The sequence below is a fragment of the Syngnathus typhle genome, linkage group LG15 (genome assembly GCF_033458585.1).
Source record: "Syngnathus typhle isolate RoL2023-S1 ecotype Sweden linkage group LG15, RoL_Styp_1.0, whole genome shotgun sequence".
Lineage (NCBI taxonomy): Eukaryota > Metazoa > Chordata > Actinopteri > Syngnathiformes > Syngnathidae > Syngnathus > Syngnathus typhle.
The window spans coordinates 6,277,392-6,294,513 of NC_083752.1; the positions used below are offsets into that span (position 1 = coordinate 6,277,392).

The window sequence follows — 17,122 nt, forward strand, 5'->3', positions numbered from 1 at the left end:
TTTGGTCATTTTCACGTCCCGCAGAGCTAAAACTTTTCACGCAGGTGCACTTAACGAGGCAATCACAAGGGCATTCCATTAGGTACACCACCATTTTCAAGTGTACCTAATAACAGGCCACTTCCCCCTTGGGGGGCGCGGTGCTATTCCTGGGGGGGCGCGTGTGACCCTGGGGAACAGGCTTTTTTTTTGGCAGTACTAGAATAAAGTGTAACTGCGCGTTTACTACAGCAGGGGGCAGTGGCGCTCTCATTGTTACTTCTGTCACGTTTGCGACAGTGCAACATTTTACGACTTACAAGACAGGTTAGGATAGTCACGGTGGGGAGGGGGGGCGCGAATAGTTTTCTTCTTGCTAGGGGGGGGCGTAACAGAAAATAATTGAGAAGCACTGGGTTAAATAAAGGTTAACCTAAAAAAAAAAAAAAAAAAAAAAAAAAGTGAACCCTGAACTTTGAACCCGCGGTGACCCCGTGGCCCCGCGGTGACCCCGTGGTGACCCCGTGGTGACCCCGTGGTGACCCCTGGGTGACCTTTGAATCCTGAACTTTCGACTCTAGTTAAAAATCGAAAATGTGCTCATGACCCCGTGAACTTTGAACCGACCTTTGACCCCTGGGTGAACTTTGAACCGTAAACTTTGACCTTTGACCCCTAGCTAATTACGTTTTTTTTTTTTTTTTTTTAAACCGGCATAGCAGAACGATCCATGGTCTTCAGATGCCGCGCTGTCGCCATCTCCTGGTCAGTTAGTGAAATGCTTTTGCTGATGTTTTTTTTTCTCTCAATTAAAACAAATCAATTAGCCAGTTGGTTTTCTTTATTTAATATCTATTATCAGACAAAACCAAATTGTGAATCAGTCACCTAGGCTATAGCAGAACAAACAATCCATGGTCTTCGCGTGTGACCCTGGGGAACAGGCTTTTTTTTTGGCAGTACTAGAATAAAGTGTAATTGCGCGTTTACTACAGCAGGGGGCAGTGGCGCTCTCATTGTTACTTCTGTCACGTTTGCGACAGTGCAACATTTTACGACTTACAAGACAAGTTAGGATAGTCACGGTGGGGAGGGGGGGGGGGGCGCGAATAGTTTTCTTCTTCCTAAGGGGGGGCGTAACAGATAATAATTGAGAAGCACTGGTTTAAATGAAAATTGCCACACCCGGCCTCACCCCCACTTTCTGATTGGCTGTTTGATCTGTGACGTCACTTGGACACTCCATTAGGTACACTACCATTTTCAGGTGTACTTAATAACTTTATGCATTTTGTACATGTCAAGAACGTGTATTTGACTACTTGCTCTTTATTTTGAGGGACACCAACGCATATACACAACGTAAAACACATACATATTGTCATATAAAGCAGTTAACCAAATGTCAGATTTTTGTTTTTATGCCTAAAAGAAAATAAAACAAGGAATAAAACACCAGACAAGTTTAAACATAAATGTTTATTGAAATAAAAATAATAAAAGTAAAATTCAAACCACCAATCTAATGTGAAATAGCAGTATATATATTGGATAACAATATTTAGGCGTGTATATGCGTACACGTTATTTAAAAACTACTGTAAGTGTTATAGAATAAATATTACCCAAAGAGAAGGATAATCTCCCCGCTGTTGCATAACGGCGCATCCTTTCATGCAATAAAGTTAGTAGTTAAATTTGAGAAAACGAGCAGAAAAGTGGTGTTTCAGTGTGTGGTTCTTTCTTTCCTTGGCAAATCGTTTATCTACATTCTGGCTCACGTTTATTCGCTGAATTGTTCACGTTGATGCTGAAGGTAATGACTCGTTACCTCACTGATCCGTTCTTGCGATAAATGGGAAATACAATTCACGACTCGTTCGTGAACGGGAAGTTACGTCATTTTCTTCTTCGTTTTGTTTTATGGCGAGGTGGCACCAGCTTCAATAGGAATTACCGACACCTACTGGTTGAAGTCATGTGAACTGAAAAAAGAACGAATCAATTTAGGAAGAATTCACTCTCGTTCACTGAAAATATTTGTTCTTTTGTACGAATCGTTCACTCACGATCCAACACTACTAACCAGTGCACCACACTGAAACTCTGATGAGGCAATTTCTTGTTTGTAGTGCAGTAACACGCAGTGTCAAACACAATGGATAACACACACAAATTGTATTAACTTCATTGCTGAGGTTACAATAACTGAGTAACATTTCACTTTGTTGAACAATGTTGATGAAATTTGAGCCATAATTGGTACTGGTCTCATCTTAGGCTGAATTAGAATGTTTTGTATCAAGAAAACAATGCAAACAAAACACTTTTTTGCAAGAGATTAGTCTTGCGAAAAAATAAATACATTAAAACAGACGACGCACCATTATAATATTGTCTTTTAAATACCACAAAATTATGAATGACATCCCTGAAAATGTGGCTATATTTAGACAAAGGTCCCATATTGGTCAAAATTGTAGTTTTGTTTTCAAGGCTCTTCAATACCTTCAACCTGAACTTGAAGACCGTACTGTACTGTTAGGCCGGTAAACATTGTTTTAATCACCAAAGCAGTTTGAGTGCATGAACATCGTAGCATATCCTATGGCAATGTGAATTAATCAAGTATTTACACTTGACTGACAGTAACAGACACAGTTTCGAATATACAGTGTCATACACCCACCGGACACTCCAATTTGGTTTACCTGTACAAAAATTACATCAATTGTTAAATGCAAAACAAGGACCACTGACAACACAAAGCATTATTATTTTCTAAGTGCTGAACGTTTAAGCCGTTGTTTGTATTGGACCACATGATATGGCTCAAAGGAAGTGTGTGTTGAGTGCATGCTTTGTTGAAGCATTGCGTCCATGTGTAACCAGTGCTTAGAAGCAGTCAGGAAAGACTTAAAGGTCCGTGTACGTCACCGGGGTGACGCCATGGATGAGGAGCGTTGGACCCAAACCGTTGGTCACCGCTTCCAGCTGGGCCAAGTATGTCTGGGAATGGGTGTGATGAGCGGGCGGCCGCGGCAAATAGAGGAAGCGGACGGCAGCTTGAGAACTGTGTTCCGTCAACATAGAGTTCACCGCTGACAGGAAGTGGTCAGAGAGGATGTGGCTCTGTTCCTCGACATCCTCGGTACCTGTCTGAGCGTGGTGTTGCACCACCGAGTCCCACGGGACGATCTTGATGGACGCTCGGATCCGAAGCTTCTTTAGCAACTCTCGAAAGGTCTCTTCGTTTACCACCCATCCCTGGTCGCTCGACTCGGTCTCCACGTTGAGGAAGATCCTCATTCTGGCGTGGCGCCACTTGTTGGACATGTTGAGCACGCAGGCCATCTGCAACAAAAAAAGGCTGCACACGTCCTGATAATCGCGACAGCCCGGCTGCAGCAGGTTGAGAGGCCACACGTCGATGGTCCGCTCCGAACCGTCCACTTTGCTTTGCTTCCCTTCGCCCTCCAAGTGGAAGAAATATCGGCCCAGGCATACGTTCTTGTTCATTTTGATGGCGTCGGAAATGATCCCTACGTACTCTTCTGGGGAGAGCCAGCGAGGGCTCTCCACGTGTCGGACGGGAGGGAAATGGGCCTGGAGTGAAGGTAGGTCAACCCCAAAGTTATATTCGCCGTCTGTGCCTTGCCCTGCTGATGTGCCACAAAAGGCGGTGTCTTGGAGGAAGAAGTCCTCGGGGGTGCAGCTGTCATAGAAACCCAAAATCAGAGTGTTGGGCTTCATGCCGCCTGGAAGAGAAACACAAACATTGCAGAGTGAATACTGCGCACAACCCTCGGCTATTTGTCATCTCCTTTTCTTACCGAGGCCTGTGATGCGTAGAAGATGCTGCGTTCCTTGTCTGACGGACGGCGAGAGCGTCAGGTCTACAAAGGCCTTCACCCCGAGCTTGTCCACTAAGCTCAGCCAGAAGTTGTATTGCTGCTGCACGGGGTCTGATGGCAGAGAATCTGAAAGACAGACAAGATCTTGATTCATTATCACGGAAGCCAACCTAAGTTCCAGGCCGAGGAAGATCTGAACATCCGCGTGGTTGTGTGCGACTCTTGAGAAGCTACAGGCACCCATCACAACTACCCCTGATTGCCACTAGGGGGCATGAGACGTGTAAGAAAGACTACTGTACAGCAAAGGGAAACGTCTGAATCTACACGACAAATGAGCATTGTATTTATGACTTCCTGAAATCATTTACACAATGCATTATTTGCTTATTGTCATCAGAGTGACCTTCATCATCTCAAAATAGACAAGGCCGAGTTAACCGTAAAGAAAACAGGAAGTGAATGAATGGTACACACTGTTACGAGTTATTGTGATGGAGGATTGGCTGAGTGTGCGTGTGCATGGTAGGAGGGGCTGTTTGCGGAAAAGATAAGAATCAGTTAACGCTGTTAGCTGCAGCTGTCCCACACAGACCATTCCCATTACCCAGATCTCCAAGCTGCACGTGGCCCAGCACATACAGTCCTCCCTTTTTCAGCTGGTTGACAAAAAGGATGAGCTGGCAGGAGGAACGCGGATTGGCGACCATCAACAACACCTGCGGCCTCCAAAACTTCACGTGCTCCTTCCTCACATCCAGCATCAGTAGATACTTGCGCACCTACAACCACAATGGAAAGTGAGAAAGTTAAGAGCGAGGCGCCATGGGTGTGGATGGTACCTGATGGAAGATGAGAGCCTGGCTGATGTAGCCCCAGCTACTGGTGGGAGAGCGGTAATGGAGGAAAAGCAGCAGAACCAAAAGGAGGACGATACTGCCTGATGAGTAGACCGGGTTGATGACGAACATCATGACTAAACAGCTCAGGATCCCCAGCAGACACGTGTGCCAGGAGAAAAACTGGAAGGTTGGCCTGTAAAAAAACAGAAAGACAAATAGAAGTCTGTTTTTGATCATTTGCCATCAACCATCAATTTGACTATATATTTTCAGGCCAACACTTTTGGCAATATAAAATTACTGCAGACGATCATTGCAGGAAAATGGCAGACTGGCTTCCCTGTAGTCTACATTGAGTACCTGAAATTTGGGGCTGACGCCCACTCGAGAGCCAAGCAGGCCAGGTCAACAGCTGCGTAGGCAAGCAAGTAAAAAACCGTCACCAAACTGGCAACGGCATTGAGCTGGCCTGCAAACACCACACACTGCAACGCAAACGCACAAGCGAGTGAGAACAATGAGTAAAAAAAAAAAAAAAAACGCCATTAGAGAGCCCACTAACCTGGGCCAGCCCCCACGTATAGACCACCGCCATCCACGGGTTCCCCGATCTGGTGGTGATCGTGGCAGGTGCTAATGGCAAACCTGAAAAAACATAAATAAAGAAACAAATATCTGCTTAGAGAAATATGAATTTGGATAAAAATGTTGCAGTCTTCTTGGTGAGCTTAGGTCGTACCAAAGAGATGGTCCACAGCAAGAGCATGCAGAATGCGGGATGCTCCTATCATGGAGCACATTGCAGCAAAGAGAGCACCACAGTATATGCCAATAGTCACAAAAGGTGGCCAGATGTTAATTCTTTGGAGGAAACCATAATCCTGAATCAGAAGAGTTCTACAGAGAGAGGGAAAAAAATCCATCACAATTTACAACAGCAGTGACGTGGAATGAAATCCAAGTTTGGCTTCAGTTTCCCACCTGTCACAAGTGGCACTGACTAAGAGGAAGAAAAGGATGTAGACAATGAAGGTGCAAATGACGGCCACGATGGTTCCTTTAGGGATGGACACACTGGGAGTTTCCAGGTCTCCTTCAGTGACAACAACAATCTACAAGTTAGTGTTGATGTACAAGTATTGGTACTCGTTTAAGAAATGATCCGATACCATAACACCCGATACCACTTGACTAGTGCCCCATATATTTCATTGGTATCATATATATATATATATATTTATAACCTGACATGTTGGCTCCGGCCATGATTCCAGTGCAGCTGGTGAACATCACGGCGAACACGGTGGCGAACGACATGACTGAGTTGGTGCTGTAGTCCAACGAGTAACCAGCTGCGGGGCAAAAGTGTGAGACGCGCATGTCAACATTTCAAAAGAGTAAAACACCGTCAAATACTCACAGCCCAGGTTGTTCTTTAGCGTTGTCACGTTAAAGCTTGTGTAGCTAGCGTTGTAACGTAGCGTCTGATTGCCAGGCCCCGTGTGACTGATGACAAAATCCAGAGGCTTAACGGCCAAAGCGCTGATGAAGATGGACAGCAGCGATACGCTGACCAGCAGCAGGATGCCGAAGGCCATCCGGGAGTAGATGTGGGCGCCCACCAGACACACCAGCAGACACAGCAGGAGGACCACCGAAGAGTAGAGCACAGTGTACCAGTAGCTTTGAGGGAGCACGCGCAAGCCTTCGGACATGGACGTTTCTGAAAAGAAAACAAGAATGCAAAGGCTCTTCAACGATACGTGTAAATCCTTTCAAATGTCACAGATAATTGAAAAATAATAAGCCATGGCAAAAATAACAACAAAAATCCTACCGGCATCCTTGCCAAACACATCAAGAATAGCCTCCACCAAACCAAGAACGTATTCTCCACACGCAAAGACTTTTGCTAAGAAGAACATCAAGCCAATACTGCCTCCGAACTCAGGGCCCAGCGATCGACTGATCATGTCTGATAAATGGAGTCAAGCTTTTTGAGACACAAGAGGCTCGGCCCAGAAATACAATTTGAAGAAAGAAGGATACAGTAGGCGCCGCCCCCCTGTATGGCCCCGTTGGTGGAAATTGCGCAGATGGATAGGATGGTGAGCGCGATGATGAAGTAGGCAACCATCACCATCAGAAGGCCTTGGAGGAGCCCCGCGTGGCCAACAACAAAACCTAAAAAGAGGAGCTCAAGTCAACCAAAGTACACACAAATATTTCCGCTGAGGTTTTCCCAGCTCACCCGTTCTCAGAAACAACACAATGCTGAACATGGAGAGGATGGTCGGCACCATCACGCCGAAAAAGGTGTTGAGCTTTCGGGGTTCTTTACTCGGCATCGCTGACGTGGCGTCAGGGGGCGTGTCCGGTACGGTGCCACATGTCGCCGCCGCCATGGTCATACCGCACACCCCTGAAGAGACGAGGGGGGTGCGCTCGTTTGACATGCTTGCTTCCTCACTTGACCCTGTGGAACAGAAATCAGTTCGATGAAAATAAGCAAGAATCCCGATTTTGAAAACAAATAATGTTAAGAGCATCTTGTGGAGGCTGCTAACTTTGACATGTGAAAAATAGTTTATGAAGAATGTGGCACACCACTGGCACAATATTCCTTACATATCATCTGCTTGTCATTTTCTAACATTGGACCACAATACTACATGATACATTTAACAAAAAATTTTTTGTATAATGTGATCTAGTTTCCTTAAAATTACTGACCCACAGTTTGTCACATGTTCAGAGCTTTCCGAAAAAGACAATCAGTTACTTTATGACCACCCCGTGACTTATTACATATGATTAGGCTCATTTGAGCATGTTTAAATGCACGTAATATCTCATTTTATTCAACTAAAATGTTCATGTCTTCAAAGAGTCGGATTAAGAAAGTTAACTAACTAACATCCTGTGACAGCAGTCACCTGATTTTAAAATGCATTTGACAAGTCATGTTACTCCTTCACAATCAATCTGATCCACATTTTGTTCTTATTTCCAGCCTGGGTGGACAGCTTCCATGAAGCGCAGCCAAGATGAAACAATTCCACACTCGCATGAATGGCCAGGCAGCCTGTGATGTTTGTGACGCCTTGCGCTAATAAAGAAAAACTGCTCACACCTCAGCTTGGTATTTGGAGCCAGCTGACTCACAGCTTCGTGTCTCGTTTGACATTAAACTAACTAAAACAAAAAAGGGGAGCTTGGCGGTGTGTATTTCATTCTTTCTTCCTTTTTTTGATGCAATGCAAGCCCCCCTCCCCCCTCAATTGCTCAAGCAGCAACTGTAATGACACCAGACATGAAACTTCTCTTCTACTTGAAAGTTTTTGACATCATTCAAATAGTAAAGCAGGCCTGGAGTAAAGTCTCTCCTGGTTTGTTCTTCATATTTTGGAGGCCCAGTATGCAGACTCTACCATTTATAGAATCATATGTATCATTTATAAAAGGTCCTTGCCTTAGGTCACCTACATGAGAGAAGCATTCAAAGAAAGAAAGAAAGCACACGCAAGGGTTTCATGTGATAAGTACTAATTAGATCTGAGCTTTTAATTAGCCCAAAGATAAAGAGGAGTAATTAGCTAAGTATCTTTATTTTGTTGGGACAATGGTCCCCCACTTTTTAAATCACATGATGACATCATTATTCTGTGATGGACCCAGAATTGGGAACCACTGTTGTCGTGGCACAGAAGTGAGTCATAGAAAACATGCCAAGGTGGGATGCAACTATTTTCATGTACGGTAGTTACTGACATTGATTTGTAAAAGTTTAAAATGTTTGTATTGTTGCTGAGGCTAAAAATAAAGATGCCGTCCAGATGTTGATACAAAGCACCTGGAGCCATCTACAGAGGCCATTTGGTGGTCCCTCTGCCTTAGTTTGTAGCGCGTTCAAGTACAGAATGGATTCTTTCACATTTACGCAGAACGGTGGCGGATTTGAACGCTAAAAAGTTGACATTTTCAAGAGGCATTGAGAGTAGTGCTCCCTTGCTAGTGTTGTTATGGAGTCAGGAAGTGAAAGCAGCTCGGCGGCACACCGCGTAAAATCATTCAAACCCGAAACAAAACTGCATCATCAAAAAGTGACATTGGAAGTACACGATGGAAGTACATTTGGGCTCGTGCACGCGAGCATTGACCAGCTTAATTCCTCGGCGAGGATTCTCAGACTTACCGCGACCGTCCCTGGGTAAACAGTAGCCTACTTCCGGCGTGTAAACGTCCACGTTTTGTGTCCGCCTTAGGTCCGCTTGACGCTGGCTGTTGCCGTCCCGGGCCGGTGAACGGCGCCGAGCTGTGAGCTGGGGCCTGTGCAGGAATATGCCCAATAACAACACGGCGGCATGACACGCCTGGTTGCTCGAAACTGTCACGAGAGAGGGGAAAACAGACCATGTGACTTACTAAAGGGGTGGGAGAACGCCTCCACTTTTTTAATGCCTCAAAACAAGAGCGACGCTACTTTTCAACGTTAGCCACCCCCCCTTACGTCCTAACCAGAACACACACGCAAACATATTTTATTATTCACCCTAACCATACATAAATATTTATTCATTATATTGTGCATATATATCATATTTACTTATTATATTAATTACAACACAGTAAAAATAAATTTGTATGTGTTAAGTTGCATATGTTTCGCACACCAGGGGGCGTTGTTGTAAAGCTCAAATAGAAGATTGCAAGGGCTCTACTGGTCACATGATAAGGTACAGTTGCATGGCAAATGCAGCCCTCGGCAAAACCTGCCCAGCGGGCCGCAAAGGGCCCACTCTTATCTTGAATGTCACGTAAGAAACTGGGTGGCTTTAAACAAAGGCGCTCTATGCTGAGTTATTTAACTATGGAAGACCATGAAAAAAAAATAACTAGATCTCTGAAATGTCATCCAAATTCCTCCAATGTGACACCTACCATATGATAAACCAGTAGAGGAAAATGCAGATTAAAACTTTGTTAGTTCGTGTGCTTGTACTGGAATAAAAACTAGAACAGTTACAGTTAGAGGCAATTAACCCCAGTGGGCCCGGGCAGCTGATGTGACCACAAATTGAAGTCTGTCTGGAAGGCCATTTACTGTATATGTATTACAGCATTATCCTGATTTTCAAATGGGAAATAACATTTAAAGGGTGTGTCAAACGTGCAGTTGTTGGTTGAATATTTGCAGATCCCTTTGCTGCGCAGCGGCTTAACCTCGTGATATCTGCCCGCTCCCTTATAATTAGAAAGAGAGAAAGAAAAAAAACTACTCGCAAAAACGACACGGCTGATTATTGCCTGGTAGGAAACAAACAAAAAACATGGTTTTGTTATCTTATTACGAGACGCTTTTTGGAGGTTTGCTTTTCTATTGTACATTAGTCGAGTGATGAAGGGGGAAGGAGGGGTGAGGGGGTGCGAAGAGGAGGGAGGAGGAGGAAACCACTGAGAGAGGAAGGAAATGAAGATCACGTCACGAAGAGCAAAATCGGAGTAAAAAAAAAACGAGCGAGTGCTATTTGACGCTCCTTGGCTTGACGCGAGCGTGAACCGGAGTGGATCTTATCTATAACCAACATGTTGACGTGGACTTGTTCGGCGTGAAAAAGGGGGAAAAACCGCTACGCAACAGCTGTAGATTTTTTTTGCTCTCTTTTTTTCTTGTGTGGAAATGTGTGAAGACCTCCTCCTCTTCCTCCTCCGTGTGCCTGCCCACTGACGCCTCTTCGTGTGCATCTTTCTCTGCATATTTCCTTTTTTAAGGACATATATAAAGCAACGCGAGAGAAAATAGTTATTGTTAACAGCGTGATATCTATATATATTTAAATTTATTCATTAAAGGGAGTTGGCTTTTTCCACGACAATCAGAGGAGCATCGGTGGAATTAACAGGTAGCCACAAATCATTAAAGTGCATAGGCCAGTTTTCAATGTGTAAGATGGCTGGGTGATGATGATGATGACGACGACGACGATGATGATGGTGCTCTAACCATCTGCATTGAAAGAGATCTTGTTGCTATGACTGCCTCCATGGGCCTGTTGTCCATTTTGAATGAAGTGTGGAGCATTCTCCCTCTTCCCGTGCTTTCCGTTTTGCTTTCGTGTTGACTGTGGCAAGAATCTGGGCCTCGCTATCTCTAACATTACACTTCATGTTCGCTGTGGGCTCTCCTCCAGATGCAGATGTAACCATGGTGTGCAAGTCAAAGGGGTGGGGCAGCGTGCTCTTAGCTTAAAAAAAAAAAAAATGCCCTGAGCGGATCATGCATCCATACAAAGATGCCAATAGTAAGGAAAAAAAAAAAAAAAGACATGTTAAAAACGGGTCATTTTGTCCTCCATTAGATGTTTGCTAGGCCTCATTTTGGGAACTGCACATCTCAGCTCTTCAATGCTTACACAAGCAGAGGTGTCAGGTGGTCGTTTTTGGAATCTATTATTGGTGGTCTATAGTTTCAATTTCTGTCAAGAATTGAAGCCACATCATTGATTCAAATATGCAATTCTCAGTGTATTGTGGTGACCCCGGTTGGCCTCAAGTCAATTTACGATTTAAATCCACCTCCATTCCGAGATAGGTTAACCTTGATAGTTAATAATAGTGCATCCCGGCTTGGTACACAAGTGTAACAGGTCCCCTCGGCTTTTGTGGGAGTGGTCCCTCAGCATCTTCTGCCTGCTAGTGATGCTCACTGGCTCTGTGGCATCTTAATCTGTGCAGGCACCGTTGTAAACAGATTACAGGGTTTATCCTCACTAGTAGTTAGAGATTTAAAAAAAAAAAAGAAGCATGGTTTTATTTTTTTTTAATCTAATATCCAGATCAGGGATGAGGAAAGCCAATCATTAGATGAACCACTCATCAGACCCTTTTTAGTTACACGTAATGAGATCCAAAATATAAATCTATATGACAAATTCTGCCTTTGCAAATATAACATGTTTGTCAGAGAGGTTTTAATCGATTTTTAATCTAATATTTTCGTTGTCTCGTTTAATTGGGTGATGCTTGACAGTTCTACATCACTCTAGAACCTTTTGTTATTATATAGGTATAGTATTATTTTTATATATAGAGCTCCTATTTATAGACTCTACAGGTATACCTAATTGGGTGTCCGGGCAGCCAAATTACGTATTTAAATGCAGAAAGGTTTACACACAAAACAAGTTATTGCCTCTGCACTACTCCACTGCAGTTGTCTCTAGAGCAATGGTTCTCAAACATTTTTTCACCAAGTACAGCCTAAAAATAAATGTGAGTCTAAAGTACCTCCATCATGACTAACATTAAAACACAGGTGCATAGTAGAGCTAGTAAGTGTTCATCAAAAACAAGATTTTAGTCCTAAAAAGTATGTTTTGTATTATACTGTGCTTAAACACAGGTAGAAAAAAAACCCCGAATGATTCAAATAAAATATATCTTGAAACTGTAATGCAAAATAATTAATCTAAAAAGTGAAATACAACTGAATGGTAGGCGGTGGTGACTCACCACTAGAGGGAGCCTGTGCACCACTTTTGAGAATCCCTGCCATAAATTATTATACATGCATTGGATATCATTCAGCTGTGCAAGTGTACCTGATGTTGTATCCAGCGATTGGACTCTTGTGTTCTTCTCCAACTAACAGGCCGCATCGAGACCAAATTCCAAAATGAGTGAGCTGGAGCAGCTTCGCCAGGAGGCCGAGCAGCTGAGGAACCAGATACGAGTATGTTGAGTATTTCTTTGAATCACAAATGGTTCTCCTTTCTACTGTAATGTATGTGCACTGTGATGACTTGTTTCATTCATCCCTCCTTCTTGGTGTTTTACAGGATGCCAGGAAAGCATGTGGAGATTCCACCTTGACACAGGTGAGTATCACAGAATGACTGATGATGACAATATTCAATTTAGAGCACGCAGTAAAAATAAAAAGATCCTGTTGTCCTATTTTAGAAATCTGTCTGTCCTCGTGTTCTACCTAGATAACTGCTGGTCTGGATCCAGTGGGGCGGATACAGATGCGAACAAGACGCACTCTTCGAGGCCACCTTGCTAAGATCTATGCCATGCATTGGGGGTCAGACTCAAGGTGGGCCCAATTCTTGCTGGTTCTCACTATATTCAGTGAAATGAGTCAAATTGATTGCAACCTTGATGAAGGTCTGCGGGTCTACAGAGTGTCATTTTCATGATTATTTTTGTTTTATGAGTCTGCGCTAGATCCGTTTGTGATGATGCTCAGGGTGAAAGAAGTCATGAGATTAATGGAGCATTGCTCAAGTGTTCAATGCAAAGGGGGGGGGGGAGGCGTGAATTCTGCTAAGATGTTTGTAAAAGTTAAGAAAGCATTTGGAGTAATCACTCCGTTGTGCTTTGTGAGAAGCCCAAGTGAGTTCTGATCATATGAGGTAATGTGCGTCTCTGCAGGCTTCTTGTTAGCGCCTCTCAAGATGGCAAACTGATCGTGTGGGACAGCTACACCACTAACAAGGTACACTCGCACAGTCGTAACACTTCTCCTGACATCTTCCGTCAATTCCCTACATTAGTAACAGTCTACGTTTTTTTCCTCGTTGCTATTCCACATGTTGCATTACGTGTCACCTTTTTTTTTTTTTTCCTCCCAAGATCCACGCCATCCCTCTGCGCTCCTCCTGGGTGATGACCTGCGCGTACGCCCCGTCCGGGAACTACGTGGCATGTGGAGGCCTTGATAACATCTGCTCCATCTACTGCCTGAAAACACGTGAGGGGAACGTCCGCATCAGCCGGGAACTACCTGGGCATACAGGTGAGAGAGCTTTGTCCTTAATCTGATGAACCAGGCATACTTTGATTGGCTGGCTCGTGGAGATTTCTGATTCATATGCTTAATTAATCACTGGCTGGTAATGAGGCGAGATGTTACCTCATGTCATCTAGATGTGAGGAATGGCAGCGCGTGGTTATTTCTTTAAATAAGGTCTGCTGCTTTAATAAATGATGTGGCCTAATTAATTGCTGGGTCACGTACGTACTTGCATAAACAAACGTCACACCTTCGAGAAATGCCCCATTTTCTTAGCTTACTACTTTGGACACGTCTGCTGAATACAGTGAAGCCACGCCCTGCTTAACTGTCAATCAAATAGCACCACTCCGGATGCTACGCAGTGCTATCCGATGTAACTATATTAACAATGTTTTTTTATTCACTAATCAGATTTCAAATCCACATCTGAGGGCCAGCTAGTGGCCACCCAGTGCACAAGTAGCACATCCGCCTCATAGTTCGGAGGTCGGCCTTTCAATCTGGGCCCTGGTGTTCCTATGTACAGTTTGCGTGTCAAACGCTCCAAAAGAAGATGCATGGCAGGCTCACTGAATTGCCCAGAGGCGTAATTGTGAGTGTGAACGGTTGTTTGTCTATATGGTGGAAGTGCCCTGCCATTGGCTGGCATTGAGTTCAGGGCGTAGCCTGCCTCACAGCTAAATTCAGCTGGGATAGGCTCCAGCTCACCCGGGACCCGAAAGAGAAAAAGCCATATGGAAAATAGATGGCTCGCTGGCTCTGATGTCAGAATTTTTCCGTCGCCTGATTGGTTGGCAGGTCAAGTCAGCAAAAACAGTGTGTGAGGTGTATGTGAGAGAAAGGTCAATGTTAGCTAGCATCACGTTTTCTACATGCGTTGTCTCAGGTTACCTGTCATGTTGCCGTTTCATCGACGACAATCAAATCATCACGAGTTCAGGAGACACCACCTGGTGAGTTCAATACGTTGTCCACATTCCTATAACTCTTTTTTTTTTTTTTCAATTATGGTCATCTGACCTCAATGTTCTTTGCCCCAAGCGCATTGTGGGACATCGAGACGAGCCAGCAGACCACGGTGTTCTCGGGCCACACGGGCGACGTCATGAGTCTGTCTCTGGCGCCCGACTTGCGCACCTTTGTGTCGGGGGCGTGCGACGCCTCAGTCAAACTGTGGGACATCAGGGACAGCATGTGTCGACAGACCTTCACGGGACACGAGTCGGATATTAACGCTATCTGTGTGAGTGTCTGAACAATGGCGCCATGACTAGTATGACTCGAGATGATCCTTCAATGTAGTCATCCGCTTACTTCACATGAGGCGTTGTCTCCCTTAGTTCTTCCCCAACGGCAGCGCTTTTGCCACGGGCTCCGATGACGCCACCTGCAGGCTGTTTGACTTGCGTGCCGACCAGGAACTCAGTCTCTATTGCCATGACAACATCATCTGCGGCATCACCTCAGTGGCTTTCTCCCGCTCTGGCCGCCTGCTGCTGGCTGGCTACGATGACTTTAACTGCAACATCTGGGACGCCATGAAGGGAGACAGAGCAGGTGGGTGCAGAACAGATTTCACAGACCTACCTGATCTTTTTTTTTTAGAAAATTTATAATTAAACTAAATACTTGTATGAAAAACACCAATGGATCATCAACCTATTGTAAAATATTATATGAATAAGTACGGCAATGCTACTAGCATTTTGTTTGTAACCAAAGACCATTACAGTCAATGTTCATATGAAAAACATTTCTGGGCTGTAAATATTCATACTATAGTAACTGAGTGTGCATCTATGTGCCACGTAAAAAATATTCTCACGTTAGTACTTTAAAAAAATAAAAGAAAACCTCCACACATTCCAATGAAAATTGTTCATATTTGAAAAGTAATGAAAATAATAAACAGCTCTCCTTGCTAGCCACATAAATATACCGTAGAGTGTAAGCCTGGATTCCCGCTTGACGAATTCAAATGAATATGCTGTAATAGGTTAAAACTAAATGAGGAATTGAATCTGAACCCAAGAAAAGTTGCAAATAATCATAGTCATAAAAAGTCTTGCGTTAAATAAATTATTTGGGGCAAAATGGCGGTAAATAATTTGCCTTTAGACAATAAAGTCTTTCATTTTTACAGATTTACAGCATTATTTTGGTGTCAGATTGCGAAGTACCGTAAAACACAAGGCCCGCTGTGTTCTGTGTGGGGTTAAGACGTCTCAGCTCGAGTCTGGAGAGCAAAACATTTGAACGTTAACAAGTCTCCTTTTGTCTATGCCGACCCTCCTCCAGGAGTCTTGGCCGGCCATGACAATCGTGTGAGCTGTCTGGGTGTGACTGATGATGGCATGGCTGTGTCCACTGGGTCCTGGGACAGCTTCCTTAAGATCTGGAACTAAAGGAAGACACACACGCACACACTTCCTGGAACACAAGTGTTCGCACTCTATGTAAGGTCCAACAAAGTGCAACAAGTGTAGGCTACATAAGACATAGTATGAAGACTTAGTCACACACACACACGCACGCACATACACGCGTGCTACCTTCAGCTGACTCAAGTGCAAAAACTGCAGCTGCGAGGTTACACAAACACACACACGCACAACACAGTGTATGATAATTTAAAAAAACTTAAAAAACAAAACAAAAACAAAAAACAACACAATGTGACCAAATTTAAATCTCCAGCTTTCTTATATTAAAAGGAAAAACACACAACTATGACCTGAAGCCTTTTAAAATGTTACACCCCCCCCACCCCGCCCCTGAGAGACACAGCTCAGAAGACGTCAAAAGGACAATTCTGTCTTTGTTTACAATGAAGTCCAAAATGCACTTAAGACGAATACTACTCTACTGTGTACTTTTGTCTCAGTGCCACTTGTGTTGCTTTTCAGGAGAATGTGGAAAAGAATCAGTGATATTGTGAGAAGAGGGGAAAAAAAAAAAAAAAGTCATAAAGTGGTTCCAAAAAAAAGTGTCTTCAAATTAAAACATGTTTTCGTTTTTTATAGCTATACCCCATATTCAGTGCTTCCTTTTTTTTTTTAAGTTCTTTTTACACTTAATTTGTCCATGTTCTTCCCTTGTGCCTCAGATACACTTAAAGGATTATAACTAGAAAATATTGATAAGGGGAAAAGTAACTTGAGAACATGGGTAAAAAGTAAAAGCATTGAGATGAGTCTGAATGGAGCAGGAGCCAGTATTCAAACTTTAATCTGAATATCACGATGGTAAAATTGTACATAATATTAATAAATAATATCCTCTTCTGCCACTGAATGGGGTCTTTTTTGAAGCACTGTTGGTGCAAATATATTTGTGTCATACTTGCACAATGGTTTGCATTATGTTTTAAAGGTCGTTGAATGTGGATGACCTAAATTTTGATAGGCTGCTTTTGGAAGTCAGATGTTTATAGGCACAATGATCAGAGCTATGGTAGAATACAAAAGCCTTAAGAGTACAGTAGAAAAACTGAATACCAAGGAAACGAAAATTGATCAAAAACAAATACAGTACAACAGGGTTCATTTTGGCACTATTGTAGCTCATTCGGCATTTTTCATTTTTAAGCTAAAAGCATAGAATTTGCTTCAACGCATCTCGAATCTAAGCAGTGATACTTTATCAAC

At 43.5% G+C, this 17,122-nt stretch overlaps 2 protein-coding genes across 4 annotated transcripts; one reads left to right on the top strand and one right to left on the bottom strand.

The window, feature by feature from the left end:
- Positions 1-2,142: 2,142 nt before the first annotated feature.
- On the bottom strand, positions 2,143-12,389 carry slc12a9 (solute carrier family 12 member 9). Of its 3 annotated transcripts, XM_061300023.1 has the most exons (15): positions 12,277-12,389; positions 8,871-9,062; positions 6,927-7,151; positions 6,725-6,859; positions 6,513-6,650; positions 6,096-6,398; positions 5,920-6,027; positions 5,657-5,768; positions 5,415-5,572; positions 5,238-5,320; positions 5,036-5,160; positions 4,676-4,868; positions 4,429-4,615; positions 3,813-3,959; positions 2,143-3,737 (listed from the first exon to the last, which is right to left on the bottom strand). In XM_061300023.1, the coding sequence occupies exons 3-15, from the start codon at positions 7,129-7,131 to the stop codon at positions 2,896-2,898; spliced, it is 2,736 nt and encodes a 911-aa protein (XP_061156007.1). In that variant the 5' UTR covers positions 7,132-7,151; positions 8,871-9,062; positions 12,277-12,389; the 3' UTR covers positions 2,143-2,895. The 3 variants fall into 3 exon arrangements, with proteins under 3 accessions (XP_061156007.1, XP_061156008.1, XP_061156009.1); XM_061300024.1 differs by lacking the exon at positions 12,277-12,389 and having other exon boundaries at positions 8,871-9,096; XM_061300025.1 differs by lacking the exon at positions 12,277-12,389 and having other exon boundaries at positions 4,441-4,615; positions 8,871-9,095.
- gnb2 (guanine nucleotide binding protein (G protein), beta polypeptide 2) lies at positions 10,120-16,764 on the top strand. The gene is made up of 10 exons (XM_061300026.1): positions 10,120-10,578; positions 12,327-12,407; positions 12,514-12,552; positions 12,667-12,773; positions 13,112-13,175; positions 13,313-13,475; positions 14,362-14,428; positions 14,517-14,718; positions 14,816-15,032; positions 15,774-16,764. The coding sequence occupies exons 2-10, from the start codon at positions 12,351-12,353 to the stop codon at positions 15,878-15,880; spliced, it is 1,023 nt and encodes a 340-aa protein (XP_061156010.1). The 5' UTR covers positions 10,120-10,578; positions 12,327-12,350; the 3' UTR covers positions 15,881-16,764.
- Positions 16,765-17,122: the final 358 nt, after the last annotated feature.